This window comes from Pholis gunnellus (genome assembly GCF_910591455.1).
Source record: "Pholis gunnellus genome assembly, chromosome: 14".
In the NCBI taxonomy this organism is placed as follows: domain Eukaryota; kingdom Metazoa; phylum Chordata; class Actinopteri; order Perciformes; family Pholidae; genus Pholis; species Pholis gunnellus.
Genome location: NC_136541.1, coordinates 6,347,367 through 6,367,055, shown reverse-complemented (window position 1 = coordinate 6,367,055; position 19,689 = coordinate 6,347,367). Strand labels below are relative to the sequence as shown.

General features: G+C 45.6%; 1 protein-coding gene across 5 annotated transcripts in view; it reads right to left on the bottom strand.

Annotated features, from left to right (window-relative positions):
- mib1 (MIB E3 ubiquitin protein ligase 1) overlaps nucleotides 1-19,689 on the bottom strand; it is a 49,580-nt gene that overhangs the window by 23,429 nt on the left and 6,462 nt on the right. For all 5 annotated transcript variants that reach the window (XM_079173168.1, XM_079173169.1, XM_079173170.1 and 2 more), the window contains exons 4-12: nucleotides 17,241-17,345; nucleotides 16,169-16,235; nucleotides 15,628-15,832; nucleotides 14,965-15,148; nucleotides 13,776-13,920; nucleotides 13,517-13,650; nucleotides 12,586-12,693; nucleotides 12,261-12,458; nucleotides 11,978-12,129 (exon numbers count right to left, since the gene is read on the bottom strand). In XM_079173168.1, the coding sequence (XP_079029294.1) occupies nucleotides 11,978-12,129; nucleotides 12,261-12,458; nucleotides 12,586-12,693; nucleotides 13,517-13,650; nucleotides 13,776-13,920; nucleotides 14,965-15,148; nucleotides 15,628-15,832; nucleotides 16,169-16,235; nucleotides 17,241-17,345 (1,298 nt within the window). The remainder of the gene's footprint in view (nucleotides 1-11,977; nucleotides 12,130-12,260; nucleotides 12,459-12,585; nucleotides 12,694-13,516; nucleotides 13,651-13,775; nucleotides 13,921-14,964; nucleotides 15,149-15,627; nucleotides 15,833-16,168; nucleotides 16,236-17,240; nucleotides 17,346-19,689) is intronic.

The following is a 19,689-nucleotide window of genomic DNA, read 5'->3' as shown; positions in this document are numbered from 1 at the left end:
CTTTTTTTAAATACCTCGATCACAATTCTGCTCTCAACCCATTCAATAAACTCCCTCTTCTAAGCTGCTGTGTAAAGTTCCACTGAATAATAAAGGCGCTTTTTAGGAGCAGAATGAAGCTCTGGGGCTGTGTGTGTGTGTGTGTGTGTGTGTGTGTGTGTGTGTGTGTGTGTGTCGATGGAATGAGAAAAAGGTTGGTACACTTTCTGCCTCCTCCACCGACCAGGGCATCCTCCCAGCTTTCTCCCTCACAATGCACATGATGGAGAGGAGAGTGCTGCAGATTTTTTTTCACCCCTCCTTTTCCCCCCCTCTTCTCTCTCTGCCTCCCCCGTTTCTTTCTTTTTTTTCAAATGGCAGCTCTTCATGTCAGCTCTACGTCTTCCTCTTCTAAAGGTATGACTTGTGTTTGTATGGGAATGTGTGTGTGTGTGTGTGCTTTCTCCCCCCCCCCCTCGTTCCCTCCCTGACTCTGGAGCTCAACCCGCCTGCCACCACCCCTTCTCCTCCTCCTCCCCCCAATCATAGAAGCTGATTCAGCGAGTCAGGCGTGCACCCGGCACACACGATGGCTGCAGCAGCTGGAGCGCTCTCTAGGTCATTATGGCTCTCTTCACTACGGGAAGAGGAGGAGAGGAGAGGGAGGAGAGGAGGAGCGGCTCAGATAAGAAACTGATCTGACAGGTAATATATGCTCTTCCTTCGCTCTTTCGGACGGAGTTTACCCCTGACAGGCCTCGATGTCTCCTGTCCCGTCTCTTCACTCGCTCTTCTTCGGATGCGATCAGTTATTAAGCGCATGGTTCGCCGGTGAGTCGCGGGGGAGTGGAATGCACTGTTCTGCAGCAGTGGCAGCACTGGGACAGAACTTAACCAGAGACAACCTATGAGGTTTTTTTTTTCTCTTGTCTTGTTCCTCTTGTCTTAAAAGAAGGAAAGAAATAAAGCTTTTTTTTTTAAATATGGAGAGAAAGAGGATGCAGGAGGAGCTGGAAGAGGGAAAAGGGAGGCTGGGGAGTTGCTAAGGTCCACATGGATTTTAGCCCTGTTTCTTTTTTTTTTTGCACTCTCCACTCTATCTCTCTCATCTTGTTCTTCCTCCCTCCCTCCCTCTCTTGTCTTGCTTGCTCTCTCTTTCTCTCTCTCTTGTGTTCCTGGCACTGGCCGGACATGCTGCAGCAGCAGAGCTCTCTGGCTCATTAGGCTTCATGGTTGCAGCTCTGCCGCTATCTAATGACGGACTCGTTAACTCAGACCTGCACCGGTGTGGAGAGACGTTCCCTTATGCACAATTCGCCCTCTGCGTCCGACACCTTCCAAGATGGGTTTTTTTGCCACCATGACTAAGGACACTATAATTACTGGGACTTTTTAATGTGTTCTTCTTTTTTTTTGTCTTTTTGGTGGTCTTACCAGACCGCTTTTCAATTTAACTGAGGGGCTGGGTTGGGCGGGGGTGCACTGCCATTCTGAAATTGATAGGAGGTAAGTTTGAGGACACTCTTAGGTCCAAGGTTGGCTGATTGGGGCAGAAGGATGGAATGTGGCGACCGGAGGGATGACGAAGCATCAGAATAATGAACAGCGGGCAGGTCAGGAGTGCTGAACAGGGGGGTGGGGGGGGAGGGATTGACAGCACACAGCTGTGAGAAGTGTATTAACAGAGATGTAGGGGGGGGGTGTGGGCAGCAATGGTTGGCTGAGTAGATGTGTGTCACCAGCTGAACCCACAGCACTTAGGGTAGTAGCCCAGTTTCTTCTCTCTCTCTCTCTCTCTCTCTCTGTAACAGATTGCTGTAGGCTAGGCAGGGCATGCAGGGCACACAGTGCTGCAGTGCTATCGCCCAAACCAGAACAGACACCACACGTTCCCCAACCTTCATCCCGCTGAGTGTCGGAAGGAATTTCAGCCCCCCCCCCCCTCTTTCTCTCTCTCTCTGCTATTTGCTCACCCTATCGGGTGGCTGTGACATTTCCTAAACAGGACGTCACACCTTTAGGACCAGGACTCATCCACCAACTGTCACCTCCAGTTCAACCTCCCCTCATTGCTATTCCAAAGCCTTCCGCTGCAAAAAACACTGCAGCAATTTTTTTCCCCCTGTTTATTCCGTTTCTCTGCCACCAAGTCTCAAAACTCAAATTGAAGCTGGTCTTCCCTAATCCATTATTTTTGGTTTTACACCCGTCGCCCGGCTGGCTAGCTCAGCGCGGTTGGAGGCATTGTTGACTTGTGGAATGTGTTGGTCTGGGGCAAAGATTCATTAGAGACTCGCTGAACAATTCTCGCCGCCATGCAAATGGTTATTGATCTGTTCCACCCCCCTCTCTGCACAGACAGGTGAGGGTTGATCAGAGAAAAAAAGGGAAGTGAGAAAAGATTACCATTAAAACAGTGATCTATGTGTGGGGAGAGAGAGAACAAGGTACAGAGAGAGAGAGAGAGAGAGAAAGGGAGAGAGGGGTGGTGGTGGGGGTATAGCCAGGACCAATCCACAAGTGCTGAGTGGGCATTAACGCCTTCATGTGACCTATGGCCTGCCTCTGCGCCTAAAGCCCAAATCCTGCTCACAATAGCTTCCTGTTCCACTTGGATCACTCCCGTTTTCAAACATCAGCAGGCGCTCCGGCTCGCCTCTGGGGACGTTGCTGACACAAGAGAGACAAGCGATAGCTACATATTGGTAGAAAGTGAGAGGTGGGATATAGAAAGTGGGGGGGGGGGGGGGGGGGGGGGGGTGAAACAGGAGAACGAGATGGCAGTGAGGGAGGCAGACTGAAAGAGAAGTGGGAGGAGAGAAGTGAAACTGTTTTAGTGTGTCAGCTTATAGGTGCACCCCTGCTCGCGGGACACACGGTCCAGAGCGCGATGATCACCCTACAAGACAAGGCGCGCACAGAGGCACCTTACACCACGGACTTTCTGCCAAGGAGAAAAAAAACTCTTCTCATCTCTGCTGTCCAACTCCTTCATCTACCTCCTCAACATTTTTTTTCCTGGAAAGAGAACCAGACCACCTTCTAACTGCAGTGAGGAAAAAAAAAAGAAAAGACGGGGAGTTGTATTCCTCCCCCTGATCCTCCTGGTTTCTCCCAGTTGTCTGGAGGACAGCGGGGGTCACCCGGGTGAGTCGACTATGGTATGGACTGCAAAACTTCTGTTATGTTCAGGGGCGGGGGGACCGGCTGCTCAGCCTTACATGGCAACCAAAGGAAAGCCTCGAGCGTTGAGCTGCATTTACACTCAAAGTCACCTTACGGTGCAGACTACCATACTTGGGGGAGAGAGAGAGAACGGTGAGGAAAAATGTTGCTGCTGGTAACTTCCTGACCTTGGCGAAAGGTGAGACATTTTCATACCTAAGATTACCTCCTTGGTGTACATACTTCTTTATGTACCCATATGAACATATGATAGCTATGGAATGTAAAGAAGTATGTATTCTTGGTGAGGTGCTTGTCCTCGTTCTGGGAAAATGATGCAGGACAGCAGTGTCTGAGGATGTGTTTGTGCTTTGCAGATTGTTAATATGACTGTGATCACGGTGTGAGAGGAAAAAACGAAAATGGCAAAGTATAGAGAAAGAGAGAGGGGGGGCAGAGAGAGAGAGAGAGAGAGAGAGAGAGAGAGAGAGAGAGGGGGGAGAAGAGAGAGAATGAATGTGAGTGGGAAGGCTCATACATTAGCTATACTGTCTCTGGGCAGTCTCACTGCAGCAACATTCACTGTAGGGAACGTACTGCTTTCTAAAACCGGCTGACTTGGCCAATAAAAACCTCTCATCCAAGATCTGCCATCAACTCATTGGACAATTACGTTAGTTAGCACAATGTGATAGCGGTCGTTGTTTTGAGATTGCTCTGTCAGCAGAGTGCGTTTAAGGAGCTACTTGCCACTCACACCTACTATGGGCAGACAGCGGCCTTGTGACATCGTCACACCAACAGGGCCTCCTTTCATTATCGGACCGATTTTACTGCATTACAGCCCTTGAAATTCTGCCAGCTGCAACTTAGAGCCAACTTCAGCAGGCCGTGAGAGGTATGCCAGAGCTGCTCCTGACCAGTAATACCATAATCTTTCCCAGTGCTCCCACATGGCTCAAGGGGGGGGGGAGCAAGGTGAAATTGACCAAAACTCTGCCACTGTCGCTGGCCTTTTTTTTTTGTTTAAAACATGCAACTGAAAGAGCAGGAAATAGTTGCTGAGGAGGTAGAATGGGAGACTGAGGGAGTGAGGTATACTATGTATCATATGGCTTCTGTGTTAACAATATTTGTGTGTTTAACTGCGACGGCCCTCCCTTTATGCCGCTACCCTTATCCCCCCCCCCCCCCCTCCTCTGATTCCTGCTCTCATTGTTCACGTTTGCTACGCTTGCCAAATGCTTTGCCGGGCTGCATGGCAGTCAGATTAGACCATCAAAAAGTGACAATGCAGGATCAGAGTCGACTGTGGCCCGTCAGCTGATTCCAATTGTTGACCGCTTCAAACAAATAAAAGGCAACAGAATATGGACAGAGGCACGGGGAGAAATGAGGCGAGGGGTGGGGGGGGTGGGGTGGGTGGGGGTGGGGGGGGGGTGGGGGGGGGGGGTGGGGGGGGGGGGGGGGGGGGGGGCGTGGAGAGCTATTCATATATATTTCACCTATTCTGACCCCCTCGCTGGCCTGTGATCACAGACGATCCCTGTACCAGTTTTAGCCCAGGTTTACTTCTCTTTAAACCCCGTTAATGTAGACACACTGCTCTACTAGAGGTCATTTGTTCCACTTGGGCTCTAGCTTGAACACCTAAATTAAAGAAATAACAAATAGAAAAAACCATGGAACAAATATAATTCTTACTATCCGCAACTATCCGAGGTATACCTGCGTACATAAATTGCTTCTTCATAAAAACTAGATTTATTTTCCTCAATTACAATGTTGTTTGGATGCGGAAGGCTGGAATGTTTTTCTCCCGCAGTAGAGCAATGAAAAGGTGTGCGTATGCCCCTGTAGTACGACAGCTTTATTCTAATGAAATACAAGACACTTCATTCTGAACTAATTGATATGCCGAGTGTAAGGCTCACTTACTCCATTCCCCTTCAACGGAAGAAATCTCTTAAGTGGAGTTGACACAACCGGTCCCAACTCTGACAATATGCATTCCCTTCACCTGAGTTTAATGACGATGGTTAAAAACATACTTAAGTCATAATGCCAAATTAGTTTGAAGTCTATAAATCCCTTTCTGTTTCTTTTTCCTCTGACGAAGTAGGATCACATTTCTGGAATGTAAAAACCCTTTTTACATTTTTAATTAGGAGAGCGTCATAATGAAGCTGTATGTTTTGGGCTTCCGTTTTTCCCCCCCATTCAGACCCCTCTGCATGATGTTCTGTTTAGACCTCTCTTTTCTGTGTAGGAGTCCATGGCTTGCATTGCATGGAGCTTCCCTCAATAGCACCGAGCTGCTGTCTGAGTGACAAACACAGCAGATGCTGACATTATCAAATGCTGAGTGCCTGTCGTCCCCCCGGCTTTTGCCCTGTTATGGCCCTTAGACGAGGTGAGCGGCCTGGCCACCTGACTCTGAGCGTGTGTGTAAGTGAGCGAGCATGAATGTGCATGTGTATGTTACAAATAGACCTGCCTCTGGTGTGCCGTATCAAGCTGGCCCTACACTGACCTCCATCCTGTCTACAAGCAGGGCCGTATATCCCTCAGCTGTCATTGGCCACTCGGAGAACCGTATCCGTGCCTTGGCAGAAAAGTCAATAATTATAACAGCTGACCTACGCTTCATATTCCGCTTGCAAAATAGTGTCAAAGGAACATTTATACCAGTAATGATAATGAAAGTATGTGAAATGTTTGACGGTTTATTGAGCTTATGATTGACGACAACCAACGTAAGCTTTAGGCACACAACAGCATAATCAAAGATCTTTATGTGGGCGCCACTGGGATCGTTTCCTGCATTAGCACTGGGATAGATTTTGAGCGGAAAAATGTTGCATTACTGTACTTCTGTTGAGCCCTGAAAGAGAAATGAAATAATCTGCCCTCAGTCACTGTTCAAACAACACCCTTCACACTACAAATCAGTCTGGGACTTAAATGACTGCTTTAAATTAATGTTGTGACTCGACACCCCAGAGTGCTGCTGTAGGAGCGAGAGCGAGCGAGCTTGTGTGTGTGCTCATGCCTCTGCATTTGTCTGTTGGCCGTCTCGGTGACCGCAGAGGCGGCGTGTTTGCAGCAGGGCCCATCTGTCAGAGCCTGTAATTGCTTCATGACTCCGGGACATTTGACTCAAGTGCACTGCCACAGATTATTATTATCCTTTTCTCAGGGAACAATTTCTCTCGCTCACTGGGAGGGAGGGGGGGCAAGCATAAAACTTTAAAAAAAAGATAGCGAGGAGGATAAATAGACTGCCCGGGGGGCAGCAGAAGAGAAAGTTAGGTAAGGTTGATCAACTGTACCTTTGTGTTATCGTAGTGTGCTAAATGTAATGTGTGTCACACAGGGTGGGTGAAGGTGAACGGGCGGGATTAAAAAAAGCAGAGAGATCGTCTGTTTGAACCAGTGGGTGGACATGGTGTGATGGGCCACATCTCGGCTTTTTAATAAGATGTTGAAATGCAACATGGCCCTTTCTCTGCTCTGTGTGTCGCTGGCCCTTTTCGGATTAAACTGTACTGCAGCAGAGCCTCTGTGACAGTTCACTTCACAGCAAGTCCCGTCTCTGAAACAGTGATTCCACAATGCTTTGCTAAAGCTGGTAAAATGGAACCAAATCACCTCTTGAATGGATTTGGTCCCCTTCAACCAGCTGTAGCTATGCTTTGATGACTACAGGAGCTCCTTCGACACAATCGCTGTCACGGGCAGCGGGTTCACTTCCTACTGACGACCTCGACCAACAACATCTGCACCGTTCAAAACTGTACTGTTCAATGTCTCATTTCTGACTAATAAATAAAACAGATCCCAGCTTCCAAACTTTTGGTATGGTCCACTTTCCTGACTCTCTGCCTCCAACCGGATTGATATTCGGACCACACTATCAATGGCTATTTCAAAAATAGCAGGGGGCGGGGGGGTCGGATGTGCAGTGTGCGCTATTTCAGAAACACAGCGCTCGCATGTCTGCGCGGCTGTCCTGCTAAGACATCTCCTAAACTGACTGTCACTGGACGCTAACAGTCAATTACACTGTGGGTGGGAATAGGCAAAAAGGAACTAAAGGAGACAGTCAATGCAGCTCAGCAGGGGTACAACGGTATTTTAAAGTGCTATAGATAAGAAATAAGACCATACGAATAAAAGGTAAAAAATATAGAGAGTGCACATTGCACAGATTCAAACTCCTGCACTGGTGTTGGACAGGTCGGGGTAGACGAGGGCCAGATGCTCTGGAGGACAGGAGCTCAACAAATCACAGGGGCCGGCTGCTCTCAAACACTCGCTGTTCCTGCAGATCAAACCAAACTCCCCTCACGCTGCGTCTCCTGACCACCCTCCTTTTCCTTTGCCTTCCTAATTTGGTGCTCAACACCACAAAAAACACGATTATTTGTTTGAGAATCGTTCTAAACGCTGTAATTTATCCAATTTGTCTCATTATACAAACTGATTTGAGGTTGTGGATATAGCATAAACAAAAATATGTATTGAATTAACTGTAAAAATAAAAAATAAAAGGCGCAGTATTCTCCATTTCTTGTGAATTTAAAGTGTTTTCCATTGGACCAATAACCATGAAAACTATTTGGTGTACCGTAAGAGGCACTAGCTTACTCAATTACAGTATAGTCTGACTTGATTAGCCTAGTCTGAAATGAGCAAGAGAGAGGACGAGAAACTCCTGATTCAATCATTGGCAATCATGAAGCGCATGTGAATAAAGCAGCAAGTCTCTAGAAGTGCAAACATTTGTCCCATTCTGCAAATTTGCCTCAAAGGGCACACAAACACGTTTTCTATCTAATTGAGAGCTCCGTTACAATACTGCCGCCTATTAGCACCGACATTATATTGGGAACGCTGCATTTTGGAGCGTGGTGTGATTAATGGCAGAGCCCTCGATTACCATGTGGGGTTTGCCTGTATGATGCCATATTTAAAAAAAAAAGAAAAGCTGAGCACTATATGAGAGAGGGAGGAGGGCAAATATTACACGGAGGTGACACGTAAAAGGGCACAGACCGCCGCTGCAGGGCTTGTTTGGAGCCCGTTTATGAGTCATGGGCTATTAATCGTATTGTTTACAGTATTGTAGCAGCTACTGGCTTCCCAGCAGCCCGAGGGGGAAGACACAGATACGAGCCAGGCTCGGGCTGCGGTAAACACAACGGGGGGAAAACATAATGTGGATGTCCGAGAAAATCCTTTCCTTACTACCAGTTATACCAGCGCTTTCAATTTAGTAGCAACTGTAAAACTTAACAACTAGGTCTAATTTATGAGGAAATGCCTTCACACTCTGTAGTGGTATGTGTGTGCATGTGTGTGAAATGAAGGAGGTGAAATATAGTAAAACTCCTCGGTTCCTGCCGCACCCCTGTTGGTCGGCTTGATTTCTCTCTCTGTATTTGGGACTCCAAGTTGAAAGATTCATCCGTCACCCACAGGGTTCTTCCTATACATCTTCCTCAATCTTCTTTCCATCGCTGGAAGACAAACCCGCGATCTTAAAACACCCAGGCACACACACACACACACACACACACAAACACACGGGCCTCTGACGCACTCTCTGAAGCCAGCATTTGATGTAGATAACTTACATCGCTTACGAAGGTGGAAGCAATTTTTCTCCCCCCATTTTACATGAGTTGTATTAGTTTTGATGAAAAACGATAGATTAGACTTGTTTAAGACGCGTGTGCCAGGACATTCTTTGCCGGTGCTCAATCTAATCACGGGGAAGGGAGCGCGGACCTACTATCAGGGAGCATTAATGGCATCGATCGTAAACTGGAGGGGGCTTCATATAACACCCTTCATCCAAGGGGCTTCCGATCAACTCCCAACTCCAAGCACTTCCTCATGACTGTTGTCAAAGGCACTTTTTTTGAAATATGATTCGGTGGTAGGAATTCCTCTAAGCACTCAATCGAAACAACTGCCTCTCCACTAAAAACACAGCAGACAAGGTACTTTCATTTCAACCTAGGGAGAGCTTTTCGAGGGCTTTAGGACTTGTGGACTGTCTTCCCGATATTGCAGGTGCTCGAGCGTGAAATAAAAGTAAATGGGCAGACTGGAGAAGGCGACATACATCTTCGTTTCTCTGAAGGCGAGGGGACAGAGCGTGGACGGAAGAAAGGGAACGCACACACACAACACAACAGCAGCCCTGATACAGAGAATACTGCTACTCCAGCACTTTTTTTCGCCGCTAAATCAATGCGTGCTGCAGCCGACCGGCTTGCTGCTGCTTTACACCGAATCCTGGTTTACATGTACACATTACACGCCCATTGCATTTTAATATTTATAATGCAAACAAGTGTGTTTACACTCTGGCAGTCTGTGACCTTTCCTAAATGAGTTTACTATCATTCATTAAAGTTTAAAAGCTGTAATAAAAGACAACACAGTGGTTTAACATCGCGTCACACACGGACTACAAAGTCAGGATGGGATTTCGAGCCATATGGCCAATTTTGTTTGTCATGTGGGATTTCTATATTTTTTTTTTTTTGTCAATTAGTGGGTATGATTAAAAAATGAAATGAACATGTGGATGAATCAGACTCTAATCTATATAATTACATTTAATTAATTAAATAATTTCAAGGATAATCAGCTCTGGACCGACCTGCTGTGGAGATCGGTCAGGCAAGCTAGTTCTGCATCTTTTATAAAATAAATCTAAAATAAAATAAGTAAAAAAAGTATTTATATTTACTGCATTTTTGCACTTTTGTTGCTGTTCATACTTTGTCTTTATTTGTTCGTTTCTCTTTTTTTTTTTGGTCTGGTTGGTCCCTTTTCTGTTTGTGATCCCTGTCTTTCCCCTAAAAGTGTTACTTAATTTGTCCCAAATTATTGTTATTACAGCCATGATTTTGAGAATTTGCTTGTCAGAGGAAATAAGTCCTTTCCTCACAATCTGTATGTTAATTAAATGTATTTGCCAATAAATGTCACTAGAGATTAACCCACTGACAGCGGATTTTCCTTGATAAGCAATGCTTTGTGTTTTCATATCGTTATTCTTCATGTCGAATCAGTTGGTCAGTGTACCACACAGGAGCCAGGCCCCGGCTTTAGTGTGCCAGAGGTGGAGGGCTGGGTCTGGCCAGGCTTGTGGCAGGTGGCAGGTGTTCCACAGCCCTCTGACCTCAATCCTACTTGTCCTCATGCCAAAACGAATGAATGCCAGTGAAGGGGAATGACATTTAGCCCGGGATAACCACGCTCATGCACAAACATACACACGGAAAAGCTCTCAGCGAGTGAAGCAGATGTGAACTTTTCCAGAGGCCGCTCCGTTCTATAACGCCGACCCTGTAACGTCAATGTCCATCAGCTTAAGAGACCCCGGATGAACAACCTGATACAGACAGCCGTCTCACTGAGCCATCTTTAATATGCTTATTGAGAGACAAGAATGAAGTAGCCAAAGACTGGAGTGGTAACCTTCTCCAGACAGAAATAGCTACGGCCAAGGACAAGGCGAGCGGCTGCCGCTTCAGGCCGGCCTCTGCTCACAACACACGGAGAAGGACCGGCACAACAGTAAAAAAGAAACAACAAATGAACTTCAAGGGCAATTAACTACACCAATGAAAAACAATTCAATGAAAGACAGATGCTTTCAAGGCCTAAAAGGTAGTCTGATGTCAACTTGAGACCGTAGCATCTGTTGGGGAGATGGATGAAGCCTTAAGGCCCGCCTCAAACTTCAATCAATGTCAAAGTAAATTCGGATCCAAAGTAAATTGTATCGTTGGATGAAATGCGATCAGTGGAATTGAACTTCTTTTAGTTTTAACGGTTTTAAACTCTTTTTAAATTGAGGTGGAATCTGTGGAAAAACATCGATTTATATCCAAATATCCATTTTAATTATTTTAGATTTACTACTAACGTTGACTTTTGGAGCATTTTAAGGAGAAGCATCACACAAGACTGCAGTAGTGTATTACACAACATGTTTGGAAAATACTGGAAATTTGATCTATAGGTTTGGCATATTTTCCTTGGAACACATTCAATTGTGCAATAATAATCCAGGACTGAAAATGTATCTTAAAAGGTGTGAAATAAATGAGGTTCTGAAGTGCCATGATTTTACACACTTTTGATGATGAAGTTTTCTATTTGTTTATGTCAATGACCCGACCGAGTCTGTCTCCTAGTTTAGACATGTAGGTGGTGAGCCCACGTCTTTCATTCCGACAGAGGATGATTACGTAACGGATTAGTAGTAACAGATTAGTGATTCTGCCACGGCCTCAAAACAGGAAGTGTAGTGGTTGTAGTTTTGACTAATATTTGAAAATGCTCTAAAATGTATTTTTTCTCGAGCTAAAGTTGTTTCAGTTGGGCTGAATATTGAGAACAATTATGCATCAGTTGAGTTATTATTCAATAATCAAGTCTAAATCATCACAATTTTGTCACTGAAGATATTTGTGTTATGTCATGCATACAATCAAACACCGGTCTGGTGCTGATTCGTTATTAGGGCTAAAATGTCTCACGGTGCCAACAATCTGATTTCTCAATTGATTTTTTTTTTTAACGCACTGTGAAGTCTCTTTTCCAGTTCTGGAGTCTTGTGCTTCAATGCTGAATCAGTCAATGCTGAATCAGTGTGTGGACATTAGAAATATGTAAGGCGTTTAAGGTGAGACTATTGAGATCCTGAGGATGCCGTCTCCACAGATTCCACCCAAACATGCCCTGGTCCCTCGTAGACCCCAAACAGGTGCGACAGCAAGCGGGAGAGCAGGACAGTGTCTCATACCTGGGGTTTCCTCGAAGGGCCGCGTGATGCAAGGCATTGAAGCCATTATTGTTGGTGATGGTGACATCAGCACCAGCCTCCAGCAGCACAGACAGCATGTCATCTCTCTTCTTGCTTATGGCATCGTGCAGCGGCGTGTCCCCCTCGGAATCCTAAAAGGGGAAACCGTGTGTAACTTTCTCCTCTCGGACTTATCTGTGATTCAAACCCTGCCGTAAACGACCTCTCTACTCTCACAGGGTATTTATTTTTGTACACGTAAATAAGTCGCAGTGATAGATACCTGAAGGCTGGGGTGGCAGCCAAAGTCCAGCAGGGTTTTGACCACCTGCAGGTGTCCCTTGTTGACAGCTATGTGTAATGGAGTCTGCCTTCGCTTGTTCCTGGCATTCAAGTCTGCACCGCCCCTCTGCAGTACCTCAATGACAGAGCCCTCATCGCCAAATGACGCGTGGTGCACTGCCCGGTCTCCATCTTTGTCCTGAATGACACACCAGCGTAATGACTCAGTGTTGTTTTCTACATAATGAAAAGCACTTACTTAGCCTAAGATGCATTTGTGATAATGAAATGGATGCGAGAGGAGGAATGCGTTTAACTATACGAACCTCAGCTTCCAGGTCAACGCTGTGTTTCAGCAGCAGCTTTAGGACGTCCACGTGACCATTCTGACTGGCTGCCTGCATAGCAGTGTGTCCAGCACACTGGCCGTTCACCTGTCAACACATCGAGAGTGAGAATATGGGTGTGTGTCGATGTCATGTGTCGTGTTTAGATACACATCTGCTGCATTAGCCGTTCACCTGAGGGGCTAAGAGCTCGGTGAGGGCGTATTTAAGCGTTTGTGTGAGCGGCTGCGCATGCACGGCTGTGTGTGCATGTTTCATCAGCAACTGCAGCACTGCAAAAACTCAAGACCATAAATATTAATGTGGACTCCTTTGGGAGTCTCGAGACATCTCTTGTCCTGGCAGGCGGATCACTTGGCCGAGCTCAGTGTGCTCAGCTTTAAGCAAATAATTCCACTGAAAGGCAGTAGGGCATCTGGCCAGCCGTTACAACTGACACACACACACACACACTCATTCACTCGCTCTTGCTCTCTGAGTGAGGACAGTGTTGCAGACTTGACGTAACCAGTTCTCATAACCTACACCGGGCACGGGCTTCTGTCCTGTGGCAAAAAGGATGTTTTCCCTGGCCTGTAGCCTGTAGCAGGGTTTGTAGATCTCAGCTTGATTTAAAGAGGGAATGGGGTCTGTGCTGCAGTGCACACCAATGCTCCTCGGTGCCTCCTCTGGGCCCAGCCTTAATGCTTTTCGGATTGAGAGAGGTGCAGGAGTGGGAGGATCTCAGAGCCCTTCCCGAGGAGAGACTCAGCCTCTTCGATATACTGAGAGCAGAGCTTAGCTCGGGATATTCCAGCTACAATCATCAATGGACTCAGATCTCTTGTAGATATTCAACGGCAAAATGACTATCTAATATCTAGGAGTCCAGCAGCAGCTCATACCAAAATACCATGTGTTGAGCACTTACATCCACATCAGGTCTCTTAAGGATGTCCTCCACTTTGGCCAGGTCACCATTGGCTGCTGCCTTAACCAGCTCCTCATTGATGTCTCCGGACTCTTGTGTCTCAAACAGTTTCTTCAGCAGCTGAGACAGACGCTCTGGCCAAACGGAGGGAAGAGAGCAGAAAGTGACTGCGTGTTAAGGTGTCAGAGAACAGGCGGCAGTGAGGACAAAGAACCACAATGACACTCTCTCCGCGTCAGGAGTGCTTGTTCACACATACCTCCAGAGGCGTTGGTGACAGCGGAGCCAGAGGGGGCAATCTTGGTGACAGCGGCGGGATTGTACGTCCAGGAAGTTCCACAAACCTCGACCTTCAGGTCGCTGTCAGAGTAGATCTGCTGCACACGGCCCACCTTGCCGAGGGTCTGTTGGTAAATGTTGCGACAAAACTCATTAGTACGTGGAGGGCTGTTGTCTATGGGCTATGTTCTGTGTAACGGAGCCTGTGAGATTGGTAGAACGAGTGCGGGGAAGGACAAGGAGAAAAAAAGAAAAATGCCAGCTCAATAAAGCAATTGTCCCACCCGGAGCAGTAACGAAAATAAAACCTGATAGAAAAATAACTAAACATCACATATTTAAGATGTGTTCTCATTATTCAGAGGACATTTACTTGCACAAGAAACAAGATGGATATAAAAGAGCGAGACCCCGCTACTGGCTAGACTATTATTCATCTATACAGCCGATACAAAGAGGACGGAGCAAAATGCTTTCCAATTTTGAATCATATCGTCTGGATCTCGGCTGTATGAGAAAGAGGCACTTTGAGTGTGTCGAGGCGGGTCTGGGGCCGTCCTGGAGGATGCCATCAATAACGGGGGGAGCTGCTGCTGCGGCAGAAGCAGCAGCGGGCGACAAACCGCCGTGGCTAGTGATCAAAGCTACAACCCGTCTCTGGGTTTTAAGGCTCATTAGATGCTGAAGGGGGGGGACAGTTTGGCAGGGACAAGTGGCATATTGAAGTAGACTGGCGATACATAACCTCAGGCATGCTGGGCAGCGATGAACAAACTTCATAATAAGGGAAGAATAGTGTTGTGTCGAGACCAAAAAGGATCAAAACAAACAAATTGGCAGCAACACGGACGCGGAGGGATTTGCAGGGGAAACAGCAGAAATATTACACACAGCTAGATTAATTCAGCCTAATTTATAGAAGCTGTTTGCATATAAATTGTGTGCTTGTAATGAATTAATGTAATGATTTAAACAATCGCAAAAATGTCTGGTGCAAATACCAAACAGAACACATATTGCCTCGCTTGTTTTAATGACACTAGCCACTGAAGTGTACTTTAGATTTGAAGATGTTCCGTCACTCACACGACTTCACAGCTACAGTCCGGCGGATAGTATCATGTGACGTTGTGCTACACTATACATAAACACGTTAGCAGCACGCTTACAGGTAGCATTGCCTCGGCCCACTCTCCGTGGCCTCTTTGGAGCAGTTTGATGCGGTCGATGTCGTAGCAGATCTGGACCAGGTCTCCCACTACGAACTGGGAGGTGCCTCCCTCGGCCCCGGCTGCTGCGTCGCCGCTGCGCACTACGTTGGCCTTTGTCAAAACGGCGGGGTTAAACGTCCACCTGAGGATACGGAAATCAATGCATTAAACAACTTATTTACTCACAATTGATCAAATATGATACCTGAACAAGAGTAGATTCGGAGCAGTCAGATGGAATATTTGGGGGGTCGCAAGCTACGATTAAACCTTTGTTTAAATGATCAATGTCTGACTTGAGTTATGAGTTTTTATGAATACTTGAAGCAGACTGAAGTTGACATTTAAGGTGATAAGAAGATCCACTTTTTAATTATATTTTACAACAAATTGACCACTAACTTTTAGAGAGGCTCTTCTCTCAAGTGTTACAAACCATAATTTAATCTTGTAATGAAGATGTACTTCAGCGTTTGGTGGCATTTGCCTGAGATGAGGTGAAAGGGGGGGGGGGTTATATAAAACTGAATTTATGGGACGCTGTGGTGATGAGACGCGGTTTCATTGGTTCCACTTAACAGCAGCCGATAAATCTGAGCTGGTCCATCTCTAGGAACTCACCTGTTCCCACTGGGGTACTGGACGACGATGTCGTGATCCTCATCGATGCCACACACTGTGCCGGTGGTGGTGAGCGTCTCAAACATGCCGTCGGTCCACCCACCATGGCCGTGCTGGAGGGACTGAACAATCTCGAGGTCTAAGTCGATGTTGACCAGGTCTCCGATCTGGAGGCCGCCAGGATTTCTGTTGCCATTCTGCTCACCTGGGAGATTAAGGTAACGTTAGCTCTATCGATACAGCAACTTTTTAACCACATATGTGGCAGCAAATAGGTAACAACAAAACAGAGGCAAAGCATTACTACAAGTACTAAGTGTGGCTATTTGTAGATAATACTATCAAACCTCTCACTGCATGACCTGAGCCTGTACATGGCTTTGGCAGCCAGGTGACTGTGTAGCGCTGCCATCTAGTGGCCAAACAGCGCAAACTACAAGTGAAACCTCCCCTAATGCCCTTGAATTCACTGCACCAGAACGATAGGTGAGAGAGAATTGGTGCAATAATGACGGTGGACGCGGATCACAGGCTCACTTACCTAAAACGGGACAGTGGTCTCTGTAAAAAGAGCCTCCTTTGGCATCCTGGACACATTTCAGATCCGACTGAGAGAGAAAAGAGGGAAGGGATTAGATAATTACCCGAGGTAATTACATTAGAGGAGGGGCAGGAGGACCGTGAATGATGGCACAGAGAATTTACTCACTTCATGCTGTAGTGTGAGTGTAGTTGCCTAGAATACCAACAATATCAGTGCCCTGAGGGTAAGCTAGGAAAATGAAACACTACATTGCTACAGAGAGAAGGCATCGCATCGTTTGTGATGACTCAGATGCGCAGCCACTGTGGCAGATTTAGAGGGCAGAGATGATTGTGAGGCAGAGCGAACATTCCTCTGAGCGGAAGGAACACTAAAGTCCTGAGTAGAACAAGTCCAGACAAATTAATAACTCCAGTCTGTCCTACTGCATCCAGCCAGCGAGACACTTTTGATCTCACGATGCTCTGAGCACAAACCAAACATTCATTAACAGGGAAAGGTACTTCACATAAGCAAACGTGTAACTTTGTAGTTTTTTTTAGCAGGATTTGATCATTTTCCATAAAAAACTAAGCCAAAATAAAACAGTCAAGATGGGGGGGGTCGAGTCCATTGACTTAATCCAGAGGCAGATGCCACCTACTTCCCTATCAGCCTATTAAAATAACAAAGGACAAATCTGTTATGCAACCGAGACACCCGATTGGCCTCTTTCGTAAAAAGGAAAGGGCGGTCTCCACCAATGAGCAAGAGGCTTCTCATTTGAGACGCGTGTGTAGCTGCGCCTGCAGCAACCCCCCCCCACCCTCCTTCTAAAGTTGACCTCCATGTTCACTCTCTCCCCCTAAAAAGCAGAAAGAACAGCTTGCCTTTATCATGTAGATACCTTCCCCTTCCAGCTGCCTGTACAATTGTGCCTCACAAAGGCCTGGCAGCAAAAGAAAGAGCCCCGGCCCAGCGGTCAAACACAAAAGCCACCTGACAGCTGATCTTTTGTGAGGCTCTGTGTGTGTGTGCGTGTGTGTGTGTGAGTGACTGAGCGATAGGGTCAGGCTGGAAGTTTGCTCACCATTCCCTCAAAGCCCACTCTGTACAGGTTCTTGGCCCCATTGTCCCACAGTACGTAGGCAGCGCTGTGAGGGCTGGCTGCACTCCAGTCCTGGATCTCCGTCACCTGTGGAGGAGGAAGAGGAGGAGGAGGAGGAAGAGGAAGGGTTAAGATGAGTAAGACAAATAAGGGCACATTGAGTTTTACTCCTAATTTTGGGATAAATTATTGGCTGGGTGTAATAATGGAAATTAAAGTGTGGGCATAATGTGTGTAAAAATACAATATCGACCAGAAGGGGATCATTTTCTTAATGGGAGCTTTCAAGCAGGTGTTTTTCATCTTGAAACCTCATCATGATGGTGAATATGACACTTTATTGATCCCTGAAGGGAAATCATCTTTTCAAACTAAAGGGCAGAGTGAAGGTTGAGCTACAGAACAGCAACCCAAAGACAATATGTCTGCTCACACAAGTTGAACTCTAGTTGAAAGGGTCCAGCGTCTTCTGGCGATGCACTGGGTACAGATTTGTCGTGTCGCTCCGGGTGCGAACACATCACAGAGTTTGAATTAAGTTGTACCACTGCTTTCCCAACACAGTTACAGAGGACATTAAGAGTCGTCGGGATGCTGGTGTAGTAAATCTATACACACAGCCACAGAGCTTCAAATTCAAGAGACGTTTAATTCCCTAAATACTCAGAAATACTAGGAGTGGGATACATCAAGAACACATTCGATTAGGCTTTGATTCTAGGGGTCGCAATTAGATTTAATTTTATTTCAACTGCATTGCAATCTTACAAGAAATACTACTAAACTTTTGTCTTAGTTTTTCATCAGTTGGGAAGACTTGTCTACACTATTTCAAGGGAATTAAATGCAGTTGCTATTCAGGAATAATTAATGAAAATCAGAGTCTAGGTATCCAAATAAGGTTAGCTGCATCATCTTTGATGAATTCAGGAAGGTCCTAAACATCACGATCCATGTATGTTTCCATCCTTATGCATTCAGGGTGTGGATCCACACTGCGGTCGTAGTATGCTGAGGTCAGCACGAAAAGCTTTTTCTCTTCATAGTCATGCCAACGCAGATATTTGAAATACACCGACAGTCAGTAAGCATTCTTTTTGCCACAGAAATTTTCGGCTTGAAAACATTGCTCTTCACAAAAAAGTGAAAAAAAAGTGAAAAAACTTCCAGGAGCTAGTTAAGAAAACGCTCCTTTCATCACAGAAAACCTAAAAGTTATTAAATTACATCATTAAACCTCTTCTATTCACGCTGGGTTGGACCATTAATGAGTTAACAAACACATGGTTCTCCCTCAACCTGTGCATGCACTTTGAAAATAAATGAAGACCCTGCATGAAGACTCAACATGCACACCCGTCACTACATTGTCACACAGACTCTTCTGGAGTTAGTACTTGTTGTATTACATTGTGACTAATGCTGGACCCGACTTATGTATCCAGGACCGGCTCACGGCTTTTGGCTAAAAAAAAAATAATAAAAAAAAGGCACAGTAAGCAAAGGAAAATGACGTGTTATTGGCATACATAAGCAATAAGCTATGAGTGGGGGACAGAAAAATCAATTCAAATTTGGAAGAGAGGGTCGGGGATTTACACACGAGACAACTTTCATCATATCGATAAAGTGTCAAGAGAAGCGCTGCATTGGAGTAAATTAATTATTTAATCAAAAGCTGTGCCTTTAAGGAAACAGAACCCAAATAGTTAAATTACTTTCAGGGTAATTGATGAACTGGCCTTGAGAAGTAATATTCATGCTAAACTAACGGATCATCTAAGCTGCAGGACATGCAGGAGCAGTTTTCTGGAGAGCATATTGCTTACAGCATCATAAAACAGTAATGAGATATGCCATTAAATAACACAGCAAAATTAAATCTTAAATCGCCTGCAGGGGCTCTTAAATTGAATACTCTGGGGTCTGGACCAGAGTCAAAATACAAGCACTTTACAGTATGAATCTAAATAGACTGGGCTGAACTCATCAGACATAGTATTGCTTTGTAATAATGGGTTTGAGCCTGGACTAACCTGCAGGAAGGAGGTCTGTTTATAGCCTCGGGAAACATGAAGAGCAATCCGCAGAATTAAACGAAGGCGTAAATGTTTTTAGTGGCACATTACACTCGTTCCCATCATCATTTCTATGCGAATGTACTCTTACATTATGATATTGTGCACAAGTCAACCTCATGTCGAAATGAGTTTCTGGATAAATCTGGATTATTGGCTGTAGCTGCTAAAGTTTAACTAACTTAAATGTTCTTCACTATAAAGAAGGCTTTAGAAACAGGACGTCTTAAAAATCCACATTTAAGTATATATTTTACCTGCCAAATCAAATTGTTTACAGGATATTCCACCTTTGTTTCTTTATAATGCATTTAATACTTTTTTTTTTTTTTTTTTTTACAGGGCTTGAAGAA